This window comes from Crocodylus porosus, unplaced genomic scaffold (assembly GCF_001723895.1).
Source record: "Crocodylus porosus isolate Cpor-Errol unplaced genomic scaffold, CroPor_comp1, whole genome shotgun sequence".
Lineage (NCBI taxonomy): Eukaryota > Metazoa > Chordata > Crocodylia > Crocodylidae > Crocodylus > Crocodylus porosus.
The window spans coordinates 58,637,878-58,649,278 of record NW_017728947.1 but is presented as its reverse complement, the minus strand read 5'-3'; the positions used below and the strand labels follow the sequence as shown (position 1 = coordinate 58,649,278).

Genomic DNA, 11,401 nt, shown 5'->3' with positions numbered 1-11,401 from the left:
TCCGACATACAGACTGAGTGAGGGCACCAGTGTCAATCTGTATATTAAATATTAGTAACGCTTAAGTTCTTTCTTATTTTTTTAGATAAAAAATAAATAAAAATACAAGTTCTAATATTTTCTTCACGCACCCCAATGGATCGTCTTGCACACCTCCCACTTTGGAGACCACTGATGTAGAAGCCAAGATGCTAACTGTGGAGCTAATTAGTAAACTCTGCAGTAAACATCTTGTGTAGACATGCTTCTTTAATATTCTAGACATGAGTAAACATGACTGAATGTCTTAAGAAACAACAGTCATTTTGGTGGTATTTAGAAATATCACAAATCCTACATATTATGAAAGTACATTTCCCTAAGATGTATGTTTAATGTATGTGTACAACAAGAGGAACAGAAATCAGGCTACAAAGAAAGAATTAAAATAATCTGATAGGATCTTTTTACAATTTTTTTTTGATTACCTCTAATGAAAGCCAGTGCAATTTAATAAGCTGTTCTCTTTTTCTCTCCCTCCCCTCCCCCTCCCCTTTAATTTTTACAGGTGTCTTCAAAATCTCCTATCAAATACAAAAAATAGTCTGCAACAGTGTTAATATCCTGATGATAATATACCAAGAACAAGAATGGAAGTAAATCTATATAGAAATTCTACTATTATAAACAGTACTTCCATTAACCACAAACAATTGGAAGGGCATAGCCTTTGGGAAGTAATTACAATTGCTACTGTTACAGCAATTGTAAGCCTAATAACTATAGTGGGAAACATTCTTGTAATGATATCCTTCAAAGTCAATAGTCAGCTGAAAACTGTTAACAATTACTACTTACTCAGCCTTGCTTGTGCAGACCTCATCATTGGAATATTTTCTATGAATCTTTACACATCTTATATACTAATAGGCCATTGGTCTCTTGGAAGTCTGGCATGTGACCTGTGGCTAGCACTGGACTATGTAGCTAGTAATGCCTCAGTAATGAATCTGCTGGTTATCAGCTTTGATCGATACTTTTCTATCACAAGGCCTTTAACCTACAGAGCTAAGCGTACACCGAAAAGGGCTGGCATCATGATTGGTCTAGCTTGGTTAATTTCCTTTATTTTGTGGGCACCTGCAATCTTATGTTGGCAGTATTTTGTGGGAGAGCGAACAGTCCCGCCTGAAGAATGCCAGATCCAGTTTTTGTATGAACCTATTATTACCTTTGGTACTGCAATTGCTGCTTTCTACATCCCGGTGTCAGTGATGACTATTTTGTATTGCCGTATTTATAAAGAAACTGAGAAACGTACCAAGGACCTTGCAGAACTTCAAGGGTCTGATTCTATAGCAGAGCTTGAGATGATAACGCCCCAGAAAACTCTTCTAAAGTCCTGCTTTAGTTGCAAGCAACAGAATTTAGCCAAAAGGGAAAGGTGTCAGGCTTCATGGTCTTCATCTAGTCGGAGCACTTCAGCCACAGTGAAAGCTTCTCAGACACCAAGTTCTTGTAATGACTGGTCTAAGGCAGACCAGCTAACAACCTGCAGTAGCTATGCATCCTCAGAAGAGGAGGACAAACATGCCACTGATTCTGTTTTTCAAGTAACTTATAAAGGCCCAGTGAAAGATAAGGAAGAAGAATTTAATGAGGAAGAGAATAAAGAAGATTTTATCAAAGACCAGCCTGAGGAAAATGATTTTGAAACCCAGAAATACTTTTTATCTCCAGCCAAAGGCCATATGCAAAAAAGTAAAAAATGTGTGGCCTACAAATTCCGCTTGGTGGTTAAGGCTGATGGCACCCAAGAAACAAATAGCGGTTGCCGAAAAGTAAAAATAACTCCCTGTTCTGCTGCTTTGTCAAAAGATCCTTCCATCAAAAGCATGGATCCAAATATAAGTAACCAAATCACAAAAAGGAAAAGAATGGTCCTGATAAAAGAACGCAAAGCAGCCCAGACTTTAAGTGCTATTCTTCTGGCATTTATCCTGACTTGGACTCCCTACAACATAATGGTTTTGGTTTCCACGTTCTGCTCTGATTGCATCCCAGTAACACTGTGGCACCTTGGTTATTGGCTGTGTTACGTGAATAGCACTGTTAACCCCATCTGTTATGCTCTCTGTAACAAAACTTTCAGGAAAACTTTTAAGATGCTGCTTTTCTGTCAGTGGAAAAAGAAAAAAGTGGAAGAGAAATTATATTGGCAGGGGAATACCAAACTGCCATGAATATTCTTATATCATGAGGGGAAAACAGTGTACATTGACTAGGCTTTGTAAATTGGCTGCAGTTCTTTCTTTTCAGAGTTGTTCCTTTCCATGTGCAGGACACAAAAAATTCAGCACAAAAAATGGTAAAAATTGTGCATGATAATGATATGCTTGGGTTCAGGAGCAGGGCAGCAGCAGCTGCTGTGAACCACAATGAGTGTCTGTGGTTACTCAGTGGACCTGCATTCCTGTTAGTACCCTAGCAAGCCTCCTGTTCTTCCTTTCATGCAGGAAATGGCAAACTTATTGTGTGAGAGATGGATTACACCTGTTAAGTCATCCAGTCCATCTACTTGCAGTGCAAAATTATTCTTTCCTGTATATTTTCAACAGTCTTGTCTCTTCTAGTTTTAAATGTCCCATGCAATCCAGCTTGCACCATTTCCCCTGTGAGACTAGTCCACAACCTGATTGAATAGAGTAGGGACTAAGTAAAGGCACAAACAGTAGTCCCCAGTAATAAAGAGTTGAAGAGATCAACTGGACAAACCTTCTCCTTTAGAATAACATGTTTTTGGATGGGAGGAGGGTTTATGGGAGATTAATGTATGTGTATATTAAGAACCCAAAGTCAGTAGCATTGTTCTCACACAAATCAGTATCACCTTTAAACAAGGGTGATAGCAGATATTTCTGAAGTGATTCTTCACATCTCAAGTATTCTAGAAAAATATTGTTTAAAAAATAAGTCAATATGATGGTGAGAATGGATGGTACAAAACTGAATTTACTACACTACATATTAGATTTCTTTTCTCTACTCTCTGACGTATAGCTTATAAGAAAAAGTTTTAAAACTTCTTTAATATTTTTATTGCCCTAAAAGTAACCTTTAGTTTAGTAATACACAGAACACAGGAAAATATACCTACTGATATCACACAGATTCACTTATATATTAAACATACTAAAAAAGTTGGTATCACCAAAAGATGAAAACAGGACTTCTAAAGAATCAAGTTGATTTTTTTTCTATAATAATATTAACACTTAGCCACTTGTACAGTACTTTTTATCTTCAAAGAGCTTTACAAATATCTCATTAATTGGTTTGGACTTAAAAGTTCTTGTTGGGCTAGATCTTCTGGTCCTGTCAAACTGCATTTGCAGCACAGTTGGGGGTTGAAGAAAAAAAGGACTTTAAACCTGTGTTGGGCTGTGCATTCAGATCCCTGGAATAAATTGAGTAAAACATAAGGAGCAGCCAAGGTTTTCAGGGATCTACAGATACCCCCATAATGCCCTTTCTGCCAAACAGCAGAAAGGGCATTATGTAATAGAGGATTCTGTTACGCGGGGAAGAAAACTCTGCAGCCTGCATTCATGATCTTGAGAGCTGCCTTGCGGAAAAAAATGCTAGAGTGCAGCTGATGATCTGGACCACAGTGGTGAAAGAAAGTCAAGGGTCTAAAAGCACGAAAAGACCAGGAGAAAACAAAGCAAAAGGTAACAGAAGTTACAGATATAAAAAGAGTCTGAAAATAAATGTTTATGAACAGATTAAAAAAGAAGAATTATGAATACAGTACTAGAGGTGAGCTCAAGACATAGAGTTCAGATCAAGCTGTAGCCTTTATCAAAATTCAGAGGTGTGTAGCTCCAGAGATTAGGTTTGGGCCCATCTCCTTATTACAACTACAGTATACCTTAGCATGACAATGCAGTAGTCATGAAATTCTTGAACTGTTGATAATGCAGCAGATTTCATGGCAATCTTCCTGAAGTCATCATTGTTTTCAATGGAATCTCTATATCATTTCATTAAAGGTTGTTACCATGAAAATGTTTCTCCACAACCAGACAATTCATGTCAACGATTTCTTTGCAAGTTATTAATTTGGAAAATCCTTAATATTTCAGAAGGGAAATAAGTGTTAATGGAAGACTAGCAGTAATGTGAAAAAATATGAATACAACATGACTGATTTTGAAAAACATTGTATTGTGCCTGTTATTTTTGGTGCATATGATTATTAACAGAAATTATGGGGTTTTATATAGACCCATTTATTGATTTTCCTGTGTCATTATCCAGAGGGGGTTTTTGTCTATAGTGAGCGTGTCCAAGTTGACTATTATAATGGGTTCTTTTTAATTTGCATTGGATCAAACACCATAAATAGTATGTTTGATTCAGTGCAAAATTAATGTACACTTCTGTGACACAAGCTATAGTAAAGGCAAAATTTATAAGGTTGTAAAGTTCCTGCTAACTGCAATGTTGTTGCTAAAGTAAAGCATTGACTTTTATTCCTTTCTTCATGCCCTTGTGACAAGGTATTTAGCAGAATTTGCAGTTTTGTTGGAATCTGACAGGCCATGCTATAAGCACTTCTGCTATGGCTTTGAACGTGTGATCTCTGGGCTGTCACGTGTGTACCTTAGCACCTGCACCATCCCAGCCCAACTTTTACTCCTGGAATTAAATGGGATCTTTTTGTTGCCAGTTTTTGGCTTCTGTTGAACAAGAGTGTTTTTGTAAAAGTTTATGGACTCTGTACTGAGTAAATGTTTAAGATTACACAGTGATGGATGCAACAATATCAGTTTAATGTAATTGTGAAATATGTGCTCAATCTATGCTGCTAGCACCTGAGGCATTGCACTGCCAAACCTTGGGGTACATTGTAAATATCTGGAATTATATAAAACAAATATAGGCTGTTTACTGCTTTCCTGATATGGTGTATGATTACTTTGGCTTCAACAAGACATAACTGAAATGAGCTTCAACAAAACATAATTTGGTAGTTAATTATATCTTGTTTTCAAGATCTGTAAAACTCCTTTTAAAATGTGTTGTGTACTTTTACAGTGTAAAACAAACTCATTATCTGTACTTCTGGTCTTTTAACAAACATTTACACATCCTTTCATTTTGATTACTGATCATGGATTGTGGATCTTGTAAAAAGGTCTCTCTTCCTCCTCCTCCTGGTTTTTGTTTAATTAAATCTTCCTATATTTTCCACAGTCTCAACACAAACTCATATTTTTGAATAGATACTTCTTCTTCAAAATGAATTAACTCATGTTCCTCTCTCTTTCTATGTGTTCTCAGCCTCAGTTCTCCCCAACATTTTTTAAAAAGATTCTTCTTCTGTCATTCTCCTTTCTGTAAGTAGATCCAAACTTTGAAAGATATTCATAATTCTTACACTATATGTTGAGGACACATAGTCCTTCACATAGACAGAATAAGGACTGGACAGAACTCCAAGAGCCTTGTTTTACAGAAAAATTCTATTGAAATGAATAATGAAGAAAACAAAAGACTTCTGAAGAAATTGTTCTACCTAATCCGTCGGATTTGAAGGAAAATTATGGTTTAATTAACATTTTAAGTCAGTTTAAAGTATTTAATAAAGAATCATACCCATGGTATCCAATTCTGTACGTTGGTTTAAAAAAATTAAAAGAGAGTTCAATCTCTATTTAATTTTATTTTAAAAATTTCCATAAGGTCATTTTTGTTCCTCAGACTGACACCTGGATGGGAATGCTGTGAATTTAAGGGACATTTTCTACTGTACCCTGTTGTGAATATTTATTTCAAACCAGAATCTTGAGTACCTAAAACTTGAGAAATTTTAGATTCAGATCCCATTCTAGATGTGAATACTGAGTACATATCTACTTTTAATATAATCTAATCAAATCATTATAATTCACACTGTACGCTTCCCAGAAAAATTGTATCGTCTCTTCATACCAACACTTGGTAAGTAACATTTTGAAATGAATACTGGAAAAAACTTTCTCAACTTTAGTGTGGTAAAAATACAGGAACAGATTACTCAGAGAAGTTTGGGGATATTTCTCACTGGAAGTTTTTAAATGCAAGTTACAAAAACATATGTCTGGGATAATTTAGACACAGATAATCCTGTCTTGAACAGGGCATGGAGCCCTATTTTCTATCATTCTAAGGCAAACACACAATAATTCTAAGGACAGTCATACTTGTTAAAAGTTTCTGCCTGTTCAATGGAAAATAATCAAATCCTCACTGAGACATAGTAAATGCTTTAATTTAGAAAAATGAAAATTCATTTATAATAATTAAAGAATCTCATGTAACGCTGCAAAGTGCTAATGTACCTAGAAAAAAACTGAGTACAAAACTGAGTGCTGTAATTGTAAGGAAGTAATGTTGAATCAAAAGCTTTCATTCAGAGATGTCTAGATTTGTCCAGTATTTGAACTGGAATCTTTGTTTTCATTTGAATTTTTGGAAAGTGTCATATTTATGTGATAGGCCAAGCCAACACTTAAACTCAAAACACCTCCCCAAAGTTTAGAGATTTATATAATCTAAATCTGGAACTAAGTTTTCAGGCATCCTGGATGAAAGCTCTCTAAACTTTGGAAGACAAATCCACTGGCTTGTTCAATATGACTTTGGTCTCCAAACTTTTTTGATTGTGCACCCCTATCAGTAAAAAATTTTTGAGCATGCACCCCCAATATATGTATATTTATATACATGTAAACAGAAGTTCTAATATTTTCTTCCCGCACCCCAATGGATCATCTTGCGCACCCCCTGGGGTGCACGCACCCTACTTTGGAGACCACTACAATATGTAATCAACAGCTCTAACAGCTGGACTTAAAGAAGCCAAAGGCACTTAGGTATCCAGGTCTGACAACTTCAGTGGCATTTGTTACTTTATTCTTTTCATCTCCTTTGAAAATGCAGCCTATGTGTTTCCCCTTTCTGAAATGTATCTTTAGCACGTACAACATTTTTACTTACTTTCTATAAAAAACCTTTCACGTAATAATCTTTGGTTAGCTAAGATTTTTTAAATGGAGATTCTTCACTTGAAAAGGCTTCAGAGCTTGTTCTTCATATGCTTCATATGTAGAGTGATGAAGAATTGTTTTTGCATTCTTAGTGTAAGCATATCTTATTGCCAATGATTCCCCTACCTAAAGGTTTCCTTCTATTGCATCCAACAGTCATCACACCATAAATAATAGCAAGGAACCACTTGAGCATTGAGGATCCAAACAACTTTGTAAATTCACTATATATAATCTGTACAATTTAGCTATGTTCATGCATCACTTCACTAAGAGAGTTCCAGTGGTTGTTGGGAAAAAAAGATCATGACAGCCACTAGAGGGCTCAAAACTATTTTAAAAGATTTTACTCAGCCCCTGGGCACTACCAATTCCCTTCCTTGTGGTATAAAAGAACATGCACAAAAATAAAATAAGTATAAATGTTCTACTTCTATTAATTGTACAATTTACTACAAACTAAGCGTAAGGGCTGGATTATGATCTCTCTGAATAATGTATCGCAGGCACCACAACAGTATCTGGAAGTGTGTCTGTACTTGCTGGTGTAGCTGATTCTGCAAAGTTAGGGTCACTGAGAGTTGCACAGTGATAAGAATATCACAGCAGATGCCATTCAAGTCTCTGTTTGAAGCTATATAGTAGGGCTATGCGAAGCTTCAGGTGGTGATTCAATTTGGAGGCGATTCGGCCCAATTTAGTGCCGAATCTCCATATCCAAATTGAATCAGGGGACCAGTTAAAAAGTCTGAATCAATTCGAAGCTATCTGAATCTTAGGAAAAGATTTGGAGAGCGTTGATGATTTGGACAGTCCCTGGTGGCTGCAGTAGGGAGCTGTAGCCAGACTAGCAGCTGATAAATAGGGGCCAGGGGAGGTGGGGCTGAGGGAAGGGTAAGGGGACATGGTGGGACCCCTGCCAGGCCCCAACCCCTGCCTGCTTCCCCAGCTCCCCCATGGCTGCCCCACCTGGCTCCAGCTCCCAGTGCTTTAAAAAAAAGCCCCAGCTCACTGGGTGCTGCCAGGGAGGGGGGTGATCCCTGCTGTCCCCCACTGCCCCATGCCGCATGGTGGGGCTCTGCATGAGCCCGACTCCCCACCCCTTTCCCCAGCCCCTGCATGGCTGCCCAGCCCGGCCCAGCTCTGGCCCTTTAAGAAAAAAAAGACTGAGAAAACGCTTGGGACTCATTGCTCCTGCAGCAGGCTTGGGGCTTCAGGGGGCTTATGCAGAGCCACCCATGTGGCAGGGGGCAGTGGGGATTGCCCCCCACTAGCAGGAATGGTGAGTCCAGGGTTTTTTCAGTTTTTTTCTTAAAGGGCTAGAGACGCACTGGGTGGGGCAGCCGTGGAGGTGGGGGCTGAGATGGGGAGTTTGGGGGCTTGTGCAGAGTCCCCCATGCAGTGTGGGGCAGTGGGGATCACCCCCTCCCACCCGGCAGCACCCGGTGAGCTGGAGCATTTTTTCCCTAAGTGCCGGGTGCTGGGGTAGGCAGGGCAACCATTGCTGAGCTGGGAAACTGGGTAGGGGATGGGCCTGGCCTGGGTGATTCGGAAATTCAGAGATTTGGCAGCAGCTGAATCTCCGAATCAGATTCGGCTGAATCGATTTGGGACAGTGATTCAAATCACCAGATTGAATCACTGTCCCCCAAATCAGCCGATCTGAATCTGAAGCGAACACTAGCCACTTCGCCCAGGTCTCCTATATAGTAGGCTCAATGTTTTTTAAGCGTCACTGATGTAGAATGTCCTGTGGAACTAGAACTGAAAAGCTGATTGATGTCTTTCCTGTTATGCTTTTGTCACTGTGGGACTTCTACCTGCTCACATAGAACAGGGGTATCTGTCTGGCAGTGCCTGATGTACATCCAGAGGTTAAAAAAAACATGCAAAAAAAAAAGTGGACCAGCGCATATAGGGTCGTGTGCCATTCCAAACTGGAGCTTAAACAGCCAGAGGTCCCCTCTGGCTGCCAGCCAGGCTCCAAGCAGCAGGATTGCCACTGCTGAAGGCCCCCAGGACTCCAGGTAAGGCTGCTGGGCCACCCCAGGGTAACCTGCCATGCACCAGAGGGTGCATGTCACAGTCATTTTGTGGGGACAACTAGCGGCAGCACAAGGTGTGCTGCCGCTAGTTGTCCCTGGGGAACCAAATGTCCATGCTTGTGTGGATGTGGCCTATGTAGCCATTCAATCACATTGTTTTTTAAGTACATCTTTCTTGACGTTGGCCATTAATACGTTCAAGCGAGACCTTATATTATATCCTGTAACATTGATGGGATCTGATTTTTAGGACCATGTCTTTAATTCCTATATGACCAACAAAAATGCTTAAACCCTATGTTGTAAACATGAAAATAACTCTGTGACTAAGGGTGGTTTTTGAGGACAGCTGATTTTGTAGCATTTCTGCAAATCTCAGCAAATGTTTTGCCTCCAGATTTCACCAGCACTGTTAGGCTATGTAGCAGGTTATAAATTTCATTACACTTCGTAAAGCTGTCACCTTTTTCTCATCAGTTATACCATTAACTATTGTACAGTCTTACAGTCTCTTGATACACATAAGCCAATTCTCAACTTACTAGGCCTCTGCAGTCTTGTCAAAACAGTATTCCTGGTTTACCGTTCCTGTCCTCATCACCAGTTGTTACATCTTTTACTCATTATATCATAAATATAATATAAAAGAGTCACCTAAATGCAATACGACTCAAATAACTACATTTACTAATTATAGGACACATCTACACATCACCCTATGATCATATTGCTACTGTGCCGTGCTTCAGAACTTCTTTCTGGAAGGAAAGAATAACCGGTTATTTTTTTGCAACTAATTCACCGTAGCGGTGTGCTAAAATGAGGGAGTATGCCACTACAGTGAAGTAGCTGCCAATCACATGTAGACCTTCATGGTTGCTACATCACCATAGCGTGTAGCTACAGCGATGTAAGGCGACATGTAGATGCACCCATATACTATTACATTTAAGGATTTCCTACCTGTGTAAACCGCTGCTGTTCTGGTGACTTCTGAATTGTAGAAGACAATGGAGTCCCCTTGAAGGCTCTGTTAATTTTAATGAACTAGAATCAGAAAGTCAAAGTTGTTAATATGTCAACACAACACACCAACACACATTGCTGGCCAAGATTGGAAAATTATTAATTGGGCTACACAAGAGAATAAAAAACCACAAAACAAAAATAATATTGAAACCAAGTGGTTATGCAGGATAAATTTAACTTATCAGAGTTTCTTCATGTAAAAGAAAATATGAGTCAGAGTCTTTTATTCTGCCAAACAATCCTTCTCAAATTTATCACTTTGAGAATGACGATTCTTTTTTTAAACTTTTAATGAAACAGGAGATAGAGGAGATTTGATAGTGAAATGCAGTAGAAATACAGCTTTTACTGATATTCTCAGGATAAATGGCAGTTGTTCAGTCACAGAGAGAAGTTCTGGGTCATGGCAGGTCAGACACGACCTCAGGCGCTCAGGACACTTGTTCGTTTCCCTGCTCAAGGACATTGCCTGACTAGTCTGGCCAGGCACCTCTTTGCTGGAGATTGTTTGACTGGGAGGAGCTGGATGGGCCATCTCATGCTGGCAGGTAAGTGATTTGTAGATGTACTCACCATTTTCTAAACTGTGTTAACTGATTTGCATCACACAGTTTGAATCAAATTTCAATTTGAATTCAGCATTAATAGATGATCAAGGGGGTTTGCCCCCTTCTTCACGGACTAGTAGTCCATGTGTTTAGGTAGGACTGGGGGCCTGGTCAGGATACTGATACTTAGTCAGGTGAGGTGCTGTTGGCACATTTGACTTTGTAAAGGTGTTACTTTGTGCCTGTTGTATTGCAAAAAGCCAACTGAGTTGCCCTTGAGGGGATTGATATTTGCAGTGCTTATCTGCATTCCTAAGAAATGCTTATCCAAGTTCCTAGGACTGCTTTTCCTAAAAGCAACATCATATATACATGTTAATTAATACAGTTTAAATTGCTTAATTCAGAGTGCCCTGATCTGAATTAACTTTAATCCTCATTCAGTGAGAATTAGTTCATTTGGACTGGAGCCAATTTTTAATAAATTTTAATGACATTAGTGCAGTGTAGTGAGATGAGTCTCAGCTTCTGGTGAAAAGCCATGAGAGAGAGAAAATAGGAGAAAGACAGTGAGAGATAAAGAAGGACCCACAAGGGCAAAGAAGTCAGAGTAGATTTCACATGCATATGTTTTGGGTCCTTGCTGGTCTTATTGTGAACTTGGGCATTTTTAGAGATGTGCTCTTCTAGATCTCCCAGGGATTAA

The 11,401-nt window shown here is 39.0% G+C and overlaps 1 protein-coding gene across 1 annotated transcript; it reads left to right on the top strand.

The window, feature by feature from the left end:
• The first annotated feature begins 629 nt into the window (after window positions 1–629).
• Window positions 630–2,400, top strand: CHRM5 (cholinergic receptor muscarinic 5). The gene has a single exon (XM_019551271.1). The coding sequence runs from the start codon at window positions 630–632 to the stop codon at window positions 2,220–2,222; it is 1,593 nt and encodes a 530-aa protein (XP_019406816.1). The 3' UTR covers window positions 2,223–2,400.
• The last annotated feature ends 9,001 nt before the right edge of the window (window positions 2,401–11,401 follow it).